This window comes from Stylophora pistillata, chromosome 2 (assembly GCF_964205215.1).
Source record: "Stylophora pistillata chromosome 2, jaStyPist1.2, whole genome shotgun sequence".
Classification (NCBI taxonomy): domain Eukaryota; kingdom Metazoa; phylum Cnidaria; class Anthozoa; order Scleractinia; family Pocilloporidae; genus Stylophora; species Stylophora pistillata.
Genome location: NC_142520.1, coordinates 54,650,953 through 54,672,377, shown reverse-complemented (window position 1 = coordinate 54,672,377; position 21,425 = coordinate 54,650,953). Strand labels below are relative to the sequence as shown.

At 37.9% G+C, this 21,425-nt stretch overlaps 1 protein-coding gene and 1 long non-coding RNA gene across 3 annotated transcripts in view; both read left to right on the top strand.

The window, feature by feature from the left end:
• The window catches only part of LOC148740426 (uncharacterized), a 3,641-nt gene extending 755 nt beyond the window's left edge, over nucleotides 1-2,886 (top strand). Inside the window, exon 2 of the long non-coding RNA XR_015997159.1 lies at nucleotides 1-2,886. This exon is cut by the window's left edge and continues 212 nt beyond it. This is a non-coding gene — a long non-coding RNA (uncharacterized LOC148740426).
• Nucleotides 2,887-6,853: 3,967 nt separating this feature from the next.
• On the top strand, nucleotides 6,854-20,056 carry LOC148740425 (uncharacterized). Of its 2 annotated transcripts, none has more exons than XM_088750484.1 (11): nucleotides 6,854-7,386; nucleotides 8,556-8,962; nucleotides 9,873-10,581; nucleotides 11,267-11,363; nucleotides 11,864-12,113; nucleotides 12,630-13,430; nucleotides 13,737-14,967; nucleotides 15,160-15,255; nucleotides 18,196-18,452; nucleotides 19,060-19,327; nucleotides 19,622-20,056. In XM_088750484.1, the coding sequence occupies exons 1-11, from the start codon at nucleotides 6,876-6,878 to the stop codon at nucleotides 19,624-19,626; spliced, it is 4,632 nt and encodes a 1,543-aa protein (XP_088606610.1). In that variant the 5' UTR covers nucleotides 6,854-6,875; the 3' UTR covers nucleotides 19,627-20,056. The 2 variants fall into 2 exon arrangements, with proteins under 2 accessions (XP_088606610.1, XP_088606609.1); XM_088750483.1 differs by having other exon boundaries at nucleotides 11,849-12,113.
• The last annotated feature ends 1,369 nt before the right edge of the window (nucleotides 20,057-21,425 follow it).

The following is a 21,425-nucleotide window of genomic DNA, read 5'->3' as shown; positions in this document are numbered from 1 at the left end:
GTTTCTGATCGTGTTGACGTCAATTAGCTCTAATCGTTATCTGTCTAGTAGTTGTTAAGCATCGATTAGTATTCACAACAAGTAATGAGAGTGTTTAAACTGATGGCAAAATTTTTGCATTATTCCCTGGATTGTACTTCATTTTAATTTTATCTAATAGAAGTTAGAAATATACTCGAAACCGCCAAGGTCTGTTAAGTAACCAAGTGTAGGCATGATTATATGATCTACAGGCAGTTATGTCACGTATTTGATGCTTGCTCGCTTTCTGCTTCGGTAATTGACAAGTGAAAAAGTACAAGTCAAATTCTTAGAAACTTTCGAACTCACTCATTTTTTAAACAACAACAGACATATGAAACATATGTGTGAACTGCAGTTATGAGACGTATATGAGCACGATCCTTCGCAGTAAAGCACTATTTGAGCAATAGTGAAAATCAGACCTGAAAAAAAAAATTTCAGGCCTGTACGGGATTCGAACCACTGACCTCTGCGATACTAGTGCAGCGCTCTACCAATTGAGCTAACAAGCCAACTGGGAGCAGGCCATCAAATTAATTCGACATAAACCCGTAGATGATAAATCAAACAACAACAGACATATGAAACATATGTGTGAACTGCGGTTATGAGACGTATATGAGCACGATCCTTCGCAGTAAAGCACTATTTGAGCAATAGTGAAAATCAGACCTGGAAAAAAAAAAAAAAAAAAAATTTCAGGCCTGTACGGGATTCGAACCACTGACCTCTGCGATACTAGTGCAGCGCTCTACCAATTGAGCTAACAAGCCAACTGGGAGCAGGCCATCAAATTAATTCGACATAAACCCGTAGATGATAAATCAAACAACAACAAACATATGAAACATATGTGTGAACTGCGGTTATGAGACGTATATGAGAACGATCCTTCGCAGTAAAGCACTATTTGAGCAATAGTGAAAATCAGACCTGAAAAAAATTTCAGGCCTGTACGGGATTCGAACCACTGACCTCTGCGATACTAGTGCAGCGCTCTACCAATTGAGCTAACAAGCCAACTGGGAGCAGGCCATCAAATTAATTCGACATAAACCCGTAGATGATAAATCAAACAACAACAGACATATGAAACATATGTGTGAACTGCGGTTATGAGACGTATATGAGCACGATCCTTCGCAGTAAAGCACTATTTGAGCAATAGTGAAAATCAGACCTGGAAAAAAAAAAAAAAAAAAAAATTTCAGGCCTGTACGGGATTCGAACCACTGACCTCTGCGATACTAGTGCAGCGCTCTACCAATTGAGCTAACAAGCCAACTAGGAGCAGGCCATCAAATTAATTCGACATAAACCCGTAGATGATAAATCAAACAACAACAAACATATGAAACATATGTGTGAACTGCGGTTATGAGACGTATATGAGAACGATCCTTCGCAGTAAAGCACTATTTGAGCAATAGTGAAAATCAGACCTGAAAAAAATTTCAGGCCTGTACGGGATTCGAACCACTGACCTCTGCGATACTAGTGCAGCGCTCTACCAATTGAGCTAACAAGCCAACTGGGAGCAGGCCATCAAATTAATTCGACATAAACCCGTAGATGATAAATCAAACAACAACAGACATATGAAACATATGAGTGAACTGCGGTTATGAGACGTATATGAGCACGATCCTTCGCAGTAAAGCACTATTTGAGCAATAGTGAAAATCAGACCTGAAAAAAAAATTTCAGGCCTGTACGGGATTCGAACCACTGACCTCTGCGATACTAGTGCAGCGCTCTACCAATTGAGCTAACAAGCCAACTGGGAGCAGGCCATCAAATTAATTCGACATAAACCCGTAGATGATAAATCAAACAACAACAGACATATGAAACATATGTGTGAACTGCGGTTATGAGACGTATATGAGCACGATCCTTCGCAGTAAAGCACTATTTGAGCAATAGTGAAAATCAGACCTGGAAAAAAAAAAAAAAAAAAAATTTCAGGCCTGTACGGGATTCGAACCACTGACCTCTGCGACACTAGTGCAGCGCTCTACCAATTGAGCTAACAAGCCAACTGGGAGCAGGCCATCAAATTAATTCGACATAAACCCGTAGATGATAAATCAAACAACAACAGACATATGAAACATATGTGTGAACTGCGGTTATGAGACGTATATGAGCACGATCCTTCGCAGTAAAGCACTATTTGAGCAATAGTGAAAATCAGACCTGAAAAAAATTTCAGGCCTGTACGGGATTCGAACCACTGACCTCTGCGATACTAGTGCAGCGCTCTACCAATTGAGCTAACAAGCCAACTGGGAGCAGGCCATCAAATTAATTCGACATAAACCCGTAGATGATAAATCAAACAACAACAGACATATGAAACATATGTGTGAACTGCGGTTATGAGACGTATATGAGCACGATCCTTCGCAGTAAAGCACTATTTGAGCAATAGTGAAAATCAGACCTGAAAAAAAAAAAAAAATTTCAGGCCTGTACGGGATTCGAACCACTGACCTCTGCGATACTACTTTTTTCAGGTCTGATTTTCACTATTGCTCAAATAGTGCTTTACTGCGAAGGATCGTGCTCATATACGTCACTCATTTTTTATTCATTAACAAGCTTTTTTTGTAAGATGTAGAAACTACAGCATACTTGAATGTGCATTTCAAGTCAAAAAATTTTGATAATCCAGTATTTGGCCTGTTGTACGTTTCTTGTTTGCGAAAGCAACAAACGCTTCCCTGTTTGTATTCAATAACTTTGATTATTATAGTTTGGACATACTATGAAAAACCTGTTTGGTTGAGAGCTTTCAATCAACATACTAAAGTGTGTATACTTGACATGATAAATGCAATATTTCCAGTGAATGTTGAATTTATTAATTTTTTTATTTAAGCACATTTTTCATTGTTTTCCCCAAAATCACCTAGGCCTCATTTATCCAATTTATTCAGGGACACAGACAAACAGACACACAAACAACCCTCCATTGGCGATAACAATGAGTTAAACCTACAAAGCTAGAGGGGTCTATTATTTAAACAATCAAATAATGGCCTCTGAGAAGTCATTAGTATTAATTATCAAACTTTGTACTTTGTGAAAAAAACCACAGTTGACATTGTAATTTACAGACTGAATACCATACAATACAAATTTAGTTTCCTAATGCATCGCTGCTCAGTGACCGTGCTTCACCTAGAATGTTTGCAGCAGAGGTAGAATTAGGACATCACGTTGAGCTCAGTGTACCTTAGAAAAACAAGAAAGAGTATTTGTGACCGGGCACAGGATTTCGTACACTAACGCTTTTTCGTTAAACGGTTGAAAATAAACGGTTTGTAAACGGATAATAAACGGGTAGTAAGAGTGTTTAAACGGTTTGCATATCCATTTAAACGGATAGTCCAAAGCGTTAAACGGTAGAGCAAAGTCCAAAAACGGATTCTGTAAACCGTTAAACGGCCGAGAAAAAAAATAAACGGATGGCTTAAAACGTTAAACGGTTGAACAGAATCTATTAAACGATAGCTTAAAACGTTAAACGGATGGACAAAAACCTTGAACGGATAAGGAGGGCTAAAGAACAGGGGGATAAGCCCCGCACATAACAAACAGAAACCGTTGCGAACAATTATACGAATAATATTGTTCTTGCGGAACACTGACGTTTCATGCTAATATTATATTCGACTGACACCAATAGAAAACGAAGTAAAATTAAATTACTAGCCTGCAATTAAGCTATCCACGGGCGAGTAAAGCGAGCCGAGAGCGAGTCTCGCTCTGGAGAGCTCGCAATGCGTTTGAAAATTTGCATAAAATATAAACAGAGGAAGCAATCTGTCAATCATACCATGCGGACTGAACATTCTCGACAGAAAGAAAAATTAGAATTGAGAAGCAAAGTCTTTTTTTTTTTCATGTTCCTAAATTGTTTCTTCTACGTATTGACCGAAATGAAATCGCACTATCAAGTGAAAAACCTTAAGAAATGGATTATATATAGGTAAAAATAGCCGCCGATTTTGTAGATTTCACCGTCGGTTAAAGTGCACCTACACCCAAAAAATTTTTTTCGCTTAACGAAGTAAGCTTATTTTTTTGAGTATTTCTGCGCAAAAATTTTTTTATTTGCTCAAATCTTCAATTTTCTATGCCCAGTCAAAATACGGAAAATCGGCCGCCATCTTGCCCCACGACCGAGTTTAAAGAGGAATGGCTCTAGTGGGTAATGTGACGTCAAATCGAGAACACGAAAGTCTGCTTTTCACACATTTTCACTTGTTTGGGAAGGTTGTAGTCGATAATTGTCCGAAAATATGCCGACTAAGTGTGTTGTAGAAGGATGTAGCAACGTGCGAAATTTGCAAGAGGGTATCGCGCTCCATACAATCTTCATACAACACACCTAGTCGGCATATTTCGGACGATATCGACGACAATCTTCCCAAACAAGTGAAAATGTGTGAGATGCAGACTTTCGTGTTCTCGATTTGACGTCACATTACCCGCTAGAGCCATTCTTCTTTAAACTCGGTCGTGGGGCAAGATGGCGGCCGATTTTCCGTATTTTGACTGGGCATAGAAAATTGAAGATTTGAGCAAATAAAAAAATTTTTGCGCAGAAATACTCAAAAAAATAAGCTTACTTCGTTAAGCGAAAAAAATTTTTTGGGTGTAGGTGCACTTTAACTATCGAAACAATTTTGCATATGCAACTTTCTTTCGCTCATGTTTCATCTAGCGTTCGATTTCGTAAAGTAATTTGTAATTATAGCTTTTATAAAGCCATTTTCGTTTCCTTTCATTCGATGGAACTAAAAGATGAGAAATCCAATGGCCACCGATTCGGTAAATAGTTTTGCCGTACACGTCTATCGAAATAAATTTGCATAAGCATGAAAACAAATCTCGCTCTTCTCGTGTTACTTAACGAATATCATTCTGTTTTCGTAAGTTAATGCGAGCTCTCGTGTCTCAATATCTGAGTGAGAATTCTTCTAATCGAACACCTTCTCATACCAGAGATTTGCAAACAGTAAGTTGTAGCGACGACCAACATAGCCGCTCGATCGAAGCGTGATTGATTTTCAACGGATGCTTCTTGGGACTGTTTTATACCGTTGCTCTTCAAAAACGTTGAACGGATGCAAGTAACCGTTAAACGGATGGATTTTTTTTTAAACGGATAGGTTAACCGTTTAAACGTTTTGTCGAAAACGTTAAACGGATGAGCAAAGCGTTTAAACGGATGAAGAAAGCATTTAAACGCTTTGATGATCCGTTTTAAACGGATAATAAACGGATAGTAAACGGATTACTTCGTTAAACGGTAAAGCGTTAGTGTACGAAATCCTGTGCCCGGTCACATTTCACTAATTCAGACTCAAAACTGCACTGGGAAATACATAGGTGATGCACAGCTATCAATTTTCAAGAGATATTCTCAAAGAAAATAGGAACCCAGTCTGAGGTAGGTGTGATCAACAGATGCATGCCATGTAACAGAACAATCATATAACTTAGTGTCAGTATTCAGAAAGAGAATTTACCAGGTTTGATCTCAAAGTGGGAAGAGATACAGAGATTGGGACAACTAGGTCCAGACAATTCTAGCCAGTGATAATGGATGGAAAAAAGACTTTTGAAATGTAGAATTCTCTAAGGAAATTGAGTGAAGTTTTCTTTTGATTTAAGACAAAAATATGCGTATCCACTTGACAGTTTAGGGAATAGCTAAGTTGAATTATGTGGAGCAAGATTCTTGGCTATTTTGTAAAATTGGCTTAATGTATGTAGTTCTCTCCTCAAACTAAGAGGCCTCCAAGCAAGTTCATCATGTACCTTTGTGGAGCTGGTTCCCTTTTTTAGTTATGCTTTAAACATAAACAAAAAATTATTATCAGTTTTCTTTACTTTTTTTAATTAAATTGTTTATTGCATCAACCACATCATTACACGACATAATGTGTACAACAACTGTTGCTGACCTAGATCTCATGCAAGATGTATCATAAATTGAAAATTGTTGTCTCAAAAGCATCTTACTGGGTGACAAACTCTTAAAAAAAAAAAAAAAAAAAATTAAAAAACAAAAAAAAAACAAAAAAAAAATGAAACAAAAACAAGGCTCTCATTCTGTTTTTTTCATATTCCAAACAATGAATTATGTCAGAGAGAAGGACTTATGAAATCAGTTTCTGTTAAAGAACCTGCAGGACCATCTTCTGAGTAATTTTCTGTGTCAATTGCAAATGAAAACAACTTACAGAGGATAAAATGAAATAACAGGTCTGGAAATAGCCACTTGGTTTGAATGTTTTCAGCTTGGAAATCATTCATGTTTTGGTTTATATTACAACTGTTTAAGGTTATCACATCAAAACATAACCAACCATAGATTTGCACTAATGATTTCTTTCCTGTTAGATATTAACCTTTACAATAAAAGTAATCATGTTGTTTTTAAAGAGTCAGGAGAACTCTGTTTTAAGATTCAAGTATTTTCTTGTTCGTAATAGCGTTGTTGTTAACATGTACAACGCAAGCAGTTGTTTATTTTTGACAAAAAAAATTATACAGTGAGACTAAAGTCAAAATGTCTGACATGAAAATAAATAACTAGAGCTTTTACAAATAAGCAGTGTTTACTCAGAGTGTTTAAAAGAACACTCAAGGGTGGATGGCTTCCAAAGATTGTACTTAGAGGAATAAAATATAACTCATTAGTTTGGTTTAGTAGAAGTTAAATTATAAACCTCATTTTCTCCATTTTGGTTCAATGGTTATAATGCCAAAGCAAGTTAGTTTAAGTTACTCACCTTTAATGACAGCTTTTATTTTTGTTCAGACAGTTTCCCATGAATGAAATGGAATTTCTTTCTAAAGAAGAGTTAAGAAGAAGGATGTTAACATCTTTGGGAGGAACAACTTTAGATCTCAGTAAGGAAAGGTTGCATGAATTGTCTGCAGCTTTGTTTGAATTGACTGAGTTGGAGAACCTTAACCTGTCAGGGAATAAACTTACAACAATACCTGAAAGTATCGGAAAACTAAACAATCTTACGGTACTTCATGTTAGAATAAACCAGCTGTCCATATTCCCTACAAGTTTTACTCAGTTGAAGAAACTCAGAGTGCTGGACATCTCATTTAACAATCTAACCACCATCCCTGATGGTATTGGGGAGATGGTGGAGCTGGAGAGACTGGAGCTGAATCACAACCAGTTGACTGTGTTGAGTCCAGCTATAAAACAGCTGAAGAAACTCGATGTTTTGTTTGTGAGAGGGAATCCTTTTACAGTTGAAGGAATGAGAAGTGTTATGGAGCTAAAGGATAAGATTCTTGCAGTATATTCAGATGTCCCAGGTGAGTAAAGGAAATTCCTCTTCACATTAATGTTGTTACCTGTGCATTATTTACTAAATTGGTTCTAATGGTTGACTTGCAAGTGGTTATGCTGCTTGTTACTGATAATTACAGGCAGCTGACAATAGTTTTATAATAAATCGTGAGAAATATAATGAAGTAAATGCTGTCACAGTTATACTGTATGATCGAACAAAGGTTGCATCACTTTAGAAATACATGACATTTGTACTGGAAGTTTTAGTTATATTTTGAAAGGTTTATTTTAACGACTTGGCTGACATTGAAATTTAAGTTGAACTACAGTGTACTATAATTTGAGAGGGAATTGAGGAGGGATTAAGTTTGTTACAAATCATTTTACAGTAAGGGATTATTGTAAGTTGTAATTTTTGCTTTCTAGTTGATTGGAAATTAAGAAGTTTATTGCAAATTATTTCACAGTTGTAGGAATTGCTGTTGTAATTTTTGCTTTCTGTTTATTTGATTTTAATTTTAAAAGGAAGAATTAAGTTTATTACAAATCATTTGTCATCCAGGAATGTAGTACTGTAAGTTGTAACTCCATAATTTTTGCTTTATTTTATTGGAAGTTATTAAGAATGTAACAACATTTAGCTTATGATACAGAATTTATGGACTAATATGATTTTAAAATGAGAGTTTAGGTTATTGGGAATAAAACGTTTGTCTTAACTGGTCAGGAGTAATTCTGATAATTGTTACACCATAATTTATGCTGCCCTTGTAATATTTTAGAATCTATCAATTGCTACATTTTGGGAATGTGATTTTTCTTTCTGTTTTCCAAACACCATTTGGCAGAATTGACATCAATTATTGCCTTTGTTTAGTTTGATCAGTCACATTAAAATCAATTTACTCTTAATGTTTCATTTCATTGAGTCAGTTTATAATAGTCATTGTGTATGTGTTTACCTAACTCACCGATGCAAAGATTTTTACATGTATATACTAGCATAGTTTCTAACTTTATGCATGAAGGACATGTAGTTAAATTGACTTAATTATCAGGCCTTTTTCAGATTGTGTTTGTAACTTTTGAAAACAGAAATTGCTTTTCCTTTAGGGTTTTTATAATAATTACAACCTCTTCTGATTAGCCTTTTTCCTTTGGCTCAATCATGATGACTTTTCAATTTAATTAGACCATGTGGATAGACAAAGAGCACAGTTGGCTTATGAAGAGGCTTTAAAAGATGGATATGTACAAGTTTACCGTGGTCGTGTTATACTGGTTGGTCAGGATCGTGCTGGTAAAACCAGTCTGAAGAAGAGTCTTTTAGGCCTTCCATTTGACCCTAAAGAACAGAGTACTGAGGGGATTGAAGTGGATCCTTCAAAGTGTGAAATTGATGTTGACCAAGCTGTCAAGAACTGGCAGTTGACCAGGGAGAGTAAGCCAGGACTGGTTGAATGTTCAAAAGATGTAGCAAAGATTGTGGTTGGAAGAATGTGTGGAGGAGATATTTCTCAATTTTTAAAGGAAGAGAGAACCGAAGAAGGAGAACTGAAATTAGAAGATGAAGTTGAAGGTGTTTTCAAGTCAAAGCAGGTTTGAGAGTTTACTAAAAATGCTGAGAATTTTATAAAAGGAGGAGAGGGGAGGAAAGCAGCCGAATTAGCCTTTTGAGAAATATTTGTTTTTAAAGAGAATGAATGGGATTACAACTTGCTATTTTTTAAAATTATTTTCTCTATGAAAATTCTAAATTTCTTACATTTAGAATTGTGTCTGAAACAGTCTCAGTTTCTTTTGGATGTTTTCACAAAAGTTTAGATGAGACTAAATTTTATTTAGACATCAGGTAAAAAAGATTTTCAAGTAATTTTTGTTTAAACATCTTGAATGAAGGCATACATGCAAAACTTTTACCACAAAAATGAGGGGTATCTTTTGATTTTTCCAATCTTCAATTGCTTTTCCAGTGGTGTCTTCTCTTAACTTAAAGGAAACTTGAGATTTTTTCCTCCAATTATGTATAAATTTTTAGTCGTAATTATTTTTTATTCTCTGATGTAATGTTTTCATAACTCTTGTTACATTTTGGCTATAAAATGAATGTATGTTATGCTAATGCTTATGTAACTTCAGTCTCAACAAACATTTCTTGGTCTAAGTTGACTATCTCCAGGGTGGGAGGATTTGCTCTTCAATGTCTTAATCTATCTGCAGTAAAGTTTCTCTCTGTCTAAGGGCTCTTAAACTTGAGATGTCAGCCTCAGAACTCTTTACAGTAGCCAATTTACATCTTCAACTCAGTTGGTAAACCAAGTTATCTTGTTATACCCCCCCTCACTAAAGCAGTACAACAACTTTTTATAAAATTGCCCCCTTAAAATTATTCTAGACTGAGGTGATCATAATTATTTACAATTTAGCAGCCTGTTCATAATGTCAAGTTTTGAATACATAATTATATATACTTAAGTGAGCATGATAGTTTATTTAATTCTCCATTCAGGTTGAGGAGAATGAAGGTTTCAGAGATATTCTGCCAAACAGTGGCAATGAATATTCTACTGAATGTAAAGATGAAAACGTGCAAGCTGAGCCTGATATGATGATTGATGTTTCTCAACCACCTGATACTGTGAAGCATGTTCATCAGTGGTTGGAGTATGCTCAGGGGAAACCCACTGAAAGTGCTTTACTCACAGAGGAACCGTATGTTACAATGGACTTGTGGGACTTTGCAGGGCAGCACTTGTACTATGCTAGCCATCCTATCTTCTTATCACAGCGGGCTCTCTACATATTGGTGCACAATCTCAGCAAGCCTTTGGATGCCCCAGCTGAGCCTTGCGTGAGACAAGGGAGAAACGATGTGAAATTGGAAAACCCTAACAATGAAACAAACATGGAGAATTTGCTCTCATGGTTGGCTACAGTACATAGTGTTGCCCTGGGAACCGATGAAACAGATGATGATGCACAACACAAGCTGCCCTACCTCCGCCCCCCAGTGCTCATTGTTGGTACACATGGTGACAAACCAGTTGAAGACATTGCAGCAATAAAGAAACAAATTAAGGAGAGAATTTCTGGTATGGAATGTGAGAGACATGTGGTCAGGCCTCTATTCTGCATTGACAACACAAAATCACAGAGACTAAACTTGATTAAGAAATTTTTTCAGAAGAGTCGAAAGCAGAAAAAAACGAATGAAACAGGTAAGATGTTTGCCTTTATGTTGTATCCTTTGTTATATGTTTCTTAAGTAATTGATGACTGTATATATGCATTATTGACCCAAGTGTGAGGTCACGATGGCTGGATACTGACAAAAAGTTACAAACTTTGCAAGTCTCCTCCACACACTTTTTTCGATGCATGGGATCAAAGTGTGTGATCCCGAGTCCATCCTACTGGCTTGGGTAGCCAATCAGAACACAGGATTTTCTTCAATGGGTGCTGGACACACATGCAGTTATCTGACATTTATCAGTTTTAAAAACACTTTACAATTTGGTTGGCAAGCATTCATATTATCTGACTAGCATTCAGTGGTTGTGTTGTGTTTCAATAAAATTTTAAAAGACTCGTAGAATGAGTTAAGGCTTGTAGTGAAAGCAAGAAAGCAAGCTAGGTTTTCTTTCTTTTATTACCTGCACTCTTCTTAGTTTAAGGCGGCACCATACCAGGTCCTATACTTTTTTGCTGACAGATCCATTAATTTCAAAGTTTGGAGTAAGGAACAGAGGCTTAAAATATTGGGATTTGAAGAGTTAATCATCTTAGCTATGTTGTCAGCTGATCTCTGCAATCACACAATTAAAATACAAATTATGCTCATTGTAAGCACATGTTTCTGTGTTGCTTAATACTTTGAATTCCTTTTCTAAATATATCCTGCAGGGCAAGAAGGAAAAGTAGATGGTATAAATGAATTACAGAACACAATCCTGGAGGTGTTGTGGCAGGAGCCTTATATGGGTGAGAAAATACCAGTCAGGTAAATGAAAAACGCAATTTATTTGGAATAACTCCAGTTCAAGCACTTCAGGATCAATAATTTATTCAAAATATACCGCAATGAAATTTCTTTCAATATAATCGGCATATTCAGCATAACTCAACATGCATGAAAATGTATATCAATGCAAAACTATCTCACCTCCAGTACTTTAAAGTTCATCAAAACTCTTAAAACATCAGATCGTGCAAATACACAGCAGTCTATTCAGTACAGACCAAAAAACTCTAACTCTTGACATGGAGACAATGTTATGATTATAAAAGATTAGAAGATGTGATTGATATCTGAGAAGGCAGGGTTTTCTGAGTTGAGACGTCGTCGCAAAAAATAACCATGTTGATTATTCCTGAAAGTTGAAGACGCCATACGGCCAAATATGAATGTACACTAGAAGAGTACAAATACATACACGACTGACTGAAATCAATACCTAATTTTATGCCATAATACATTCTTAGTAGTCTGTTGCCCTTTAGGTGGTTTTTGTTTGAAAAGGTGATTGAAGCTTTGGTGGCCAAACAGATTTATCACAGAAATCTGCAACAACTTGAGCACCATGCAAGAAAAGATTGTTTCATGGAAAATGGAAAAGAGTTTGAATCCATGATCAGTTTTTACCATGGCCTGGGGATGATAATCAAGCACCACAGTACAGTTGTACTGAAGGTTCAGTGGCTGATTGATCTGTTCAAGCAGCTGATAACCATACCACCTTTCAATAAACAGGTATAAAGTCAATTTCATCATAGAAAGGCTAGCTTACTTGGAAAATGTTGTTCAATAATTTAGAACAACAGGAAACTAAGCATGGTGTTTTTTCGAAGAAAGAAGTAACTAATGCAAAAACTGTGACTTTTTAAACTGTGAACATGTGTCTTTTTATAGTTTATTGTTATAATCCTATGATTTGTTGACCCCATTTCACCTACTTTTTGCTGCTTCTCAGGTCATATATTAATTTAGCCTTTTTGTTTACAATTAGAGACTTGGATTAACTTCTTACTGCTCGTAATAATTGTATTAAAAAAGTTGAATAGTTCTTTTTGCGTGTGCTAGTGGGCGTATTCACCTCTGAGCAACCCAAGATACAAATTTTCCCAGGTTTAATATCCGACCATTTCAGTAAATTGATGGAAATAAACTTTTTTTTCAGTTGTTTTACATGTATGTGGGAAATGTTCAAAAGGAACATTACGTAGCCTTCCCTTATCCAGAATTGCTGAATTTTGATACATTTTATAGAATCCCCTGAATGCTAAGTACTGGCAAGAACTTGAAGGAAGTGGCATCCTCAGCATGGAACATGTTGATCATGTGTTCTCCAGCTTTATTGGACAAGGAATCATCAAAGAAGACATCTTAGACCTGATGGAGCGATTTGGTTTGATCGCGAAGTTCTCAGTTTCCCCAACTGACGTAAAGTACTTTGTACCAGCTCAGCTGAAGTCATCACCTGATAAACTCTGTAAGATGAAACCGTCGTCAACGGATCCCTGTCCATTGTATCTCCTGTTTGTCCATGGCTTTGTTCCTCATGGTCTCTTCTCACAACTTGTCTCACGATCCATTCGTTGGTGTTCAAAGACATGGCCCACGCATCAACCTACCCTGTACCAAAATGGAGCATGGTTCATCATTGGCAAAGATATTCATGATTTTGTCCTTATATGCAAAACAGGAGTTGTGAAGGTAATCTTGAGACAAAGAACACAGAGTCATCAGGTTGTAGGACAGAACTCCGCCGAACTAGCAAGTGTCGTTCGTGAATTTCTTGAAGACACCCTTCATAATTTGTCACAAGAGATGCCGTACCTGAGGGGACTACAGTATAGACTGTGTGTTGCATGTCCTTACTGCCATCAAGGGGCAGAAGAACCAAGTCGTGGATGCTCAGACCACGTGAAAACCACGTGCACCCACGAGGACTGCTTCCACCTCATTGATGCAAATGAAGGCCGAGCGGAAATATGTAAAAGAAATATCGATGATAAAATACTTCCTCCCTGTGGATTGGGGAAATGGTTCTTGAAAAGAAGAAGGCAGGTATGATCGATGAAAAAGATTTTTCGAGTACAGATTTCTAGCCTCTGATTCATCTTTGGAAGTTCTCTCCTCCATTTTACTTGATATGATAATAAATGTTCATTGTTGAGAAAGGTAGCCCTAATAGTTTATATCCAGTTTCAAATATTAGTTAGAGAATCTCTATCACGATGAAATTATTTTTCAAGTTTATACTTTTCTGTTTTCCTTCGGTTAAGTATTGACCAACATATATTTATATCATAACACACATAATATGTTATGTTTTGTAATTGTTTTAATGCTAAATGACGTATTTTTCTTCAGGGTTTATCTTCAAATGTGGCTGCTAGATCACTCGGTGAAGCAAGTGAAATTGAGCCAATGAAGTCTGACACGGCATTGAAGGTGACTCTTCTGGGCAGTGAGTGGAGTTCATCAATGGGAGGCTTGTCCACCATAAACAGACAGCTTGCCATCCTGTTGGCCAAACATTCGCAAGTGGACGTCACTCTCCTTGTTCCACAGTTTGCCTGTTCTGAAGAAGAGAGGAGAATGGCAACGAGTCACGATGTATCCTTGAGAGAGGCACAAAGACGCCCGGGTTATGCCAACCCCCTTGACTGGCTGAGTGCCCCACCAAGAGATCTGGCCATTGACATAGTACTGGGTCATGGAGCAAAGCTTGGTAAACAAGCTCAATTTATTAGAGAATCGCACCATTGCACGTGGATACAGGTAGTGCACACTGCACCTGAAGAACTTGGAATGTACAAAGACTATCCTGAGGCCATTTCTAAAGGAAATGAGAAGAACAAAACTGAAGTGGAGTTGTGTAAGTTGGCAGATGCTGTGGTAGCAGTTGGACCAAAGTTGACAAAGGCTTACTCTTCCTACCTGCGCTCATGCGAGAAGCACCAAGATATAATTCAACTGACGCCGAGCACGTTCAGTGAGTTTTCTGACGTAAAACAAGCTGCAGTTGACATGGAGAAGTTTAAGGTTCTAACGTTTGGCCGCGGTGATCCAGAGGACTTCAGCTTGAAGGGCTACGATATCTCTGCCAGAGCAATAGTTGAACTGAGAGACAGATCTTACCATCTGATTTTCGTGGGTGCAGCTGACGGTAAACAGGATGAGGCTGCAGCGAACTTGCTGAAGAGTGGAATTGATAAAAGGCAGCTGACTGTGAGGAAGTTCGTGCAGAGTAAAGAGGAATTGAAAGAAACATTTTGTGAAGTTGATCTCTGCATGATGCCCTCCAGAACGGAGGGTTTTGGCCTGACAGCATTAGAAGCTTTGTCTGCCGGTCTTCCCATTCTTGTCAGTGGCAACTCAGGATTTGGTGAAGCATTGTGCACTGTACCAGCAGGGAAATCATTTGTGGTGGATTCTGAGGACCCCAAAGAGTGGGCAAAGGCAATTGCTGGTGTCCGAGAGAAGAAAAGATCAGACCGCCTCCATGAGATTCAGCAACTGAGGAGTTGCTATAAAGAGAAGTTCAGCTGGGAGGAACAGTGTGACATTCTTGTGGAGAAGATGTGGGACATAGTTTATGGTGAGAATATTTTTAATATCCTTCAAAAAGTGTTTTCTTGGGGCTACTCGTCTTTCAGTCTCTTATAAAGCGTCAGGGATAGTCGGGACACCGTACACTAAAAGATATGTTAAACATGAGTAGTAATCAGTTGTTTTATCCGCTTGTTGATTGGTTTGATATTGAAAAAAAGGTGTCTTTCTACCTTTATAGCTTCTAAAAGACGAGACAGAAGTTTCAGAACTCAGGAGGCCGAAGATGTCGACACGTCATCCGAACAACTGACAGTTGATTCATTACTGACTTTGAGTGAGTACCAAAATATTAATAACACATGGGAATTGACATCCCCACTGATAAAAGAACGTTCAACTTCAGGCCAGCTACGCTTTGTGAAAGTGATACTTTTGATGATCATGATATTTTGCACTAAGGAGAAATATGTTATTATTTGTACCTCTGCTTTCTTCGGGCATAATCCAAAGACATGGATACACGAATTTTAAAATTCTTTTTCTTCTGATCTGGACGGATGGCTTGGTGAAATTTTTTTTCAAGTCTACTGAAGTCTCATCACATTTCATTAGGAGACAAACATAAATTGTGCAAAACTTGGGGCGTTTTGTTGCTCTTTATCAAAACAAAGACCAAGTGTACATGATGTTGCTTTTAAAATGTGTTTATGTACCGGCCATTCAGAATGAAGTCGTTGTCCGACACAATAATAAAGAAAACATATATTGATATGGTAGAGGAAAAACATAGGGCCGGTTGTTTATACGAGGTCTAATATTAAGGTCTAATATCAAGGTCTAATATTAAGGTCTAATATTAAGGTCTAATCTTAACCGCGCTTTTTTCGGAAGCAGTGGGCCGGCCGTACGTATTCATTGAAAGAGGTTTGTTTTTATTGAATAAAATAATGTCCTTCCTCTGCTAGCTTTCGGCCCTCTTGACACTGTTCACAAAGATAAATGTTCATATAGAAAGTTCAGCTGCATTTAGTGTATTTAGCTGCATTTAGTGTAATCGTCAAAGACCTCACTGCCAGCAATCAAAACTCCGTCAAGAATACGATCAACGAACTCATAACTAAACAAGAATTGCCGGCCACAGCAAAAAATCTCATCATAACCACTCCTAGAACCTCTCGTATTTACTTTTTACCTAAAATTCACAAACCTAACAACCCGGGTCGGCCCATTGTCTCGGCTTGTAGTTGCCCTACCGAACTTATCTCCAGCTATCTAGACAAAATTATGGCTCCCATCGTCACAACTTTACCATCATATATTAAAGACAGTCAACACGCTCTTCAAATTTTTCGAGACTTTAATTTCCTTGGCCAAAACAAACTTCTTTTCACCATGGATATTACGTCTCTTTACACTGTCGTTCCTAATGGCGAAGGCCTTCTGGCCCTTAAACATTTTTTTGATCAACGTACTGTTAAGGAACCTAAATCTGAAACACTACTACGCTTAGCCGAACTAGTGCTCACACTCAATTGCTTTTCATTCGGAAACAACTTCTTCAAACAAACCAATGGTGTAGCCATGGGCACCAAAATGGGACCTAGCTATGCCAATCTTTTTGTAGGTTTTGTCGAACATCAATTTTTCAGCCAATACAACGGGTCCAAACCTGAACTCTACGGTCGCTACATCGACGACTGTATCGGCGCTACCTCCTCTACCAGAGAGGAGCTCACTAAATTCATAACCGCGGTCAATTCTTTTCACCCGGCTCTGAAATATACTTGGGAAATTTCGAACAATTCTTTATCCTTTTTAGACGTCAAAGTTTCAATTGAAGGTAACGGTTTATGCACTAGTGTGTATTACAAACCTACAGACTCGCATAATTACTTGTTATCGTCTTCGCATCCATCTCACGTTAAGAATTCCATTCCTTTTTCTCAGTTTCTAAGACTTCGTCGTTTATGTAGTGATGACTCTGATTTCCACCACAAATCAGAGTCAATGTGCCAGTTCTTCGATAAACGTGGTTACCCTGTTTCCGTCGTTCAAGCGGGTTACCACCGCGCTCAACTCATTGATCGACATTCAGCACTACAAACGTCGCATAAGGAAGATTCCGACCGCATTCCATTCACTCTCACGTTTCACCCTCACTACCACTCAGTTAAATCCATCATTCTTAAAAACTTTAAATTACTTCAAAACGATCCAGAGACAAGCACTATCTTTTCGCAGCCTCCGCTCATTTCAAACGCGACAAAAACATAGGCAATTTTTTGGTCAGAAGTTATTTTCAGACTAATGTCCAACCAGGCACTTTTAAATGCGCTCGTGCACGATGCAAAACGTGTCCTTTCATTCACAACACTGATAAAATATCGAGACCTAAACGATCCATTAAGATCACCGATCACTTCACGTGCACCTCCGCCAATGTAATCTATTGCATAACTTGCACTTATTGCAAAAAGATATACATCGGCGAAACAGGCAGAGGACTAGGTGACCGATTCCGAGAACGCCTTCGAGACGTGGAAAGGAATGACAAGGACACATCGAAACCAGTCGCTAGACATTTTAATTTACCTAATCACTCTAAGCAACACATGGCAATCTGCGGTCTTTCCTTGCACTTAGGTGGCACGGAAAGCCGTAAAAATCTTGAACAAAAGCTCATCTTCAAACCGGTAGTCTAAATCCCACAGGGATCAACGAACGCTTTTCATTCCACTAATTTATTCATGTTTTTCTCGTTGCCATGCTCCCACCATTAACATAGCTCCATTTTCTGCCTTTAAAAGCACACACAACCCACAATTCCTCTATTCGCTCCGACGAAGGGCTAACGCTCGAAACGTCAGCTTTTGTAATCATTACGGTGGCTAATTTACCATTTCAACTTTGTTGATATATCCAAATTATTGCATTTAGTGTAGTTTAGAACGCGCTTTTGTTAAACTTCGGCTAAGCCTTTGTTCAAGTAACCGGCTTTAAGGTTTCTTTTTCCAGTTACACAAATATGTCAGAGAGTAGAACTCGTATTTTTTTCTTCTTTGCTTCTTCACTCTTGATTATCAGTGTATTCAGTTGACTTCCAGTTTATTGTTTCAAGGCTTAGTTCTTCGACAAAACACCGGTTGTTTGGTGTTTAAGCCCTATTTTATTTTTTCATTCAAGTTTCTGTTACAAGATTGGGAATTGATATTTTCCAGCTGACGCTGTCGCTTTTTTCGTGTAGTTTGATTCATAAAAACTTTGTCTCTTCCAGGCTCTCTCGACCGATTGATCCAGGAACTTCAGCAGATGAAACTTGATGCAAGCAAAGTCAAGAGAAGAACAAATCTATCATTGGGGCTGGGGAAAATTGCATCAGACAAAGGCTTCAGAATATCTGACAACCAAGGATCAGGAAATTGCATGTTCTACGCCTTGTCAGAACAACTGGAAATTGTTGATGGAATCAAAATCCCACCTGGCAGATTAAGACAAATCTTAGTCCAGTACCTCAGGAGTAACCCAAAACTAGTAAGTTGATGTTAGTATGTTTTACAGAGTATTTCACATGATGTTCGTTTTTAAAGAGTGTGATAAAGGTTAAGGTGTTTACTGGTCAACTAACCAACACCACTACAGTCTTTCCCAGTGTTCACAGCGTGAAGTGACCAGGATTGCTGCTGCTACTGCTGCATGGAATCATGGTATTTTTGTGGGAGCTCTGATAGCAGCTTTTACCCCCAGTGAAAAGAGGAACTGAAAGTTTGAACTTTATTTTTTAAGAGGCCACGCAGTGATGTTGGTTACTATTTCAATTAATTTTTGTCCAAAATAGTAGGTCATTTGAATATTTCAGTTTTTAAAACGTTCAACTTAAAGCTCTATTAAATGACAGAATTCTAGTTATTCTCTAAATGATGGATCTCTCTAGTTTTTTTCTTGCTGTTTCCAAAGCCTTTGAAATGTACAATGACGTTTTGAAAAATCTTTCAATCACAAAGGTTGTTTCCATACAGTACATTACTTATTTAAGATCGTTTCATACCATTCTGCCATAATTAATCCCTGATTAGTACTCTACACGATCAAATTTTTTTCGACAATTCAAGTCAGCTTCTTGAACTGATTTTTGTTCAAGCCGGATGGAACAGATATGTTTCACTTTGTCCATGGATATCAAACATGGATTGAATACCTGACTCACATGGAACAAGATGGCGCTTGGGGTGATCACGTGATTCTGTGTGCCGCAGCAAACAACTTTGAAAAGTGGATTCGTGTGGTCAGCAGTCTACCCCACAGCAATGATGTAATCATTATGCCACATTGTCCAGTTGACGAAAGCAAACAACTTGTGCTGGGACATATTCATGAGCTGCACTATGTCAGCCTTCAACCCGCTCAAGGTAGTCTTAGTTCCATGACAGTTTATTTCGTTTAATGAGTTACATAGAATTATAAATCTTCCTCTTAACTCTTAGATGACAGTAAATTCAGGCTTTAACGTCAAGGCTTTTTCTCCATTTTCTTATCCATTCTCTTTCTTTGCATATTTAACATACGTGATGAGGTGGGTGGTTTTCATAAACTTCTTTCCAGTACTAATTAACGGTTAATCGCCCGCTAGATTGAAACGGCATTTCATGCAGTTTATTCTCCTTTGCTTTCTAATCATTCTTTTGTGTTTGTTGTTTTTACAGGTTAAAAGACAGGCTATCTTCACAGTCATTATACTCGGCCCAGATCTCTGTAAAAACAAATCCGGCCGAGTGAAGGTGTCTCCAAACGTTTGCCGTTGGGCGAAAGAAGAAACAAAGTCTTTCAGAAGTTTAAAAGTTTTGATTTTGGAAGTAGTCTCTCTCGATAAATTGAGTAGTTGTCACGGTGCGTATAATTCTCTAAAAACAGAAAATCATCAAAATAAGACAATTTACGCAAAAATGATTTCGTTATGTTACTGAAAGCACCAGAAAAAAATTTTAATTTCGGTGCGGTTTAAACTGGAGATGGACGGTGGACGAGGTGGATGGTCAATTTGAAAACACGCAACTTGAACAATTTACGCTGAATATTTTTGTTTCCATAAAGAGCGATAAAGCATTTGTAAATAAATTTCAATGTTTAAAGTGAAGGTTTGAAACATTTTGTTGGTGAAGTAGATTTATTTCCTAAATACTTGCTGTACTTCTATACGCATCTTGTAAACCCAGCTAGAGCGGTTTGTGCTCACAATTCACAGAAATATCCAAACAAGTATGCTTTTTATGACACGATTTAGGGATACTAGCGTTTTGTTTTCTCCTAGCACTCCCTCAATGCAGCTTTGCTAATACTTATTCTAAATTTCCGATTAAAAGAATCCAAGAATATCTGCAGCTGTTTTAGACAGCACCCGTGATCATAGCCACGCCCTTGTCTGGGTATGCGAGACAGGCGGGGACGGGGAGGGAAGATAACAAGAAATTTATACGGAGATCTGTCGAATGTGGAAGTGATAATTTGTTGACAGCGAAAGTAAGTAAGGGCACCCCTGCCCCCTAATTATTTCCTCTCTTACCCTTCCCGTTCAGGTTCAGCGACCCTTTAAAGCGAACACATGGTGAAAAACAGTCGATGGGGATAGCAATGATTGAGAAGAGAACATCGATGTTAATTCTGATTGGTTTTAAAGCTAGAATATCCTTAAAACCTCAAGAAGACACAGAAACTCTGGAAAAAGCCTTTATCAAACTAGTAAAAATTTCAAAGCGGAAATCTCAATAATGTGCTCCCGGAGAAAAATTAACAAAACTTGTTCTCCGCTGGATGAAACTCCCGCAAATTTTTATTGTACACTGCATGTGTCATTATCAAATGACTGATCCTGGAATGGTTTGTAGAATGAATCAAGCGTGAAACAGGACCTAACCTCGGTCGTCAAGTCTGGAAGAAACGTATGATGCACGATCCTCGCAGTAGATAGCGCTATTTAAGCAATAGCGAAAATCAGACCTGAAAAAAAAAAAAAATCAGGCCTGTACGGGATTCGAACCACTGACCTCTGCGATACTAGTGCAGCGCTCCACCAATTGAGCTAACAAGCCAACTGGGAGCAGGCCGTTAAGTTGATTCGTAATAAACCCGTGAAAGTGATATGAACTTCATATATTTCATTGTATCTGATTTATCACTTTCACGGGTTTATTACGAATCAACTTAACGGCCTGCTCCCAGTTGGCTTGTTAGCTCAATTGATAGAGCGCTCCACTAGTATCGCAGAGGTCAGTGGTTCGAATCCCGTACAGGCCTGATTTTTTTTTCAGGTCTGATTTTCGCTATTGCTTAAGTAGCGCTATCTACTGCGAGGATCGTGCATCATACGTATCTAATACCGCAGTTCAAAATATGTGAACTTCATATATTTCATTGTATCTGATTTATCACTTTCACGGGTTTATTAAGAATCAGCTTAACGGCCTGCTCCCAGTTGGCTTGTTAGCTCAATTGGTAGAGCGCTGCATTAGT

What these genes read in the sequence shown, in the direction of transcription:
- LOC148740425 (XM_088750483.1), top strand. Translation starts at nt 6,876, where the DNA reads ATGAATGAAATGGAATTTCTTTCTAAAGAAGAGTTAAGAAGAAGGATG. An exon ending in GAAAAAAACGAATGAAACAG is followed by an intron (nt 10,582 to 11,266) that starts GTAAGATGTTTG and finishes TATATCCTGCAG; the next exon opens with GGCAAGAAGGAAAAGTAGAT. An exon ending in TCTTGAAAAGAAGAAGGCAG is followed by an intron (nt 13,431 to 13,736) that starts GTATGATCGATG and finishes ATTTTTCTTCAG; the next exon opens with GGTTTATCTTCAAATGTGGC.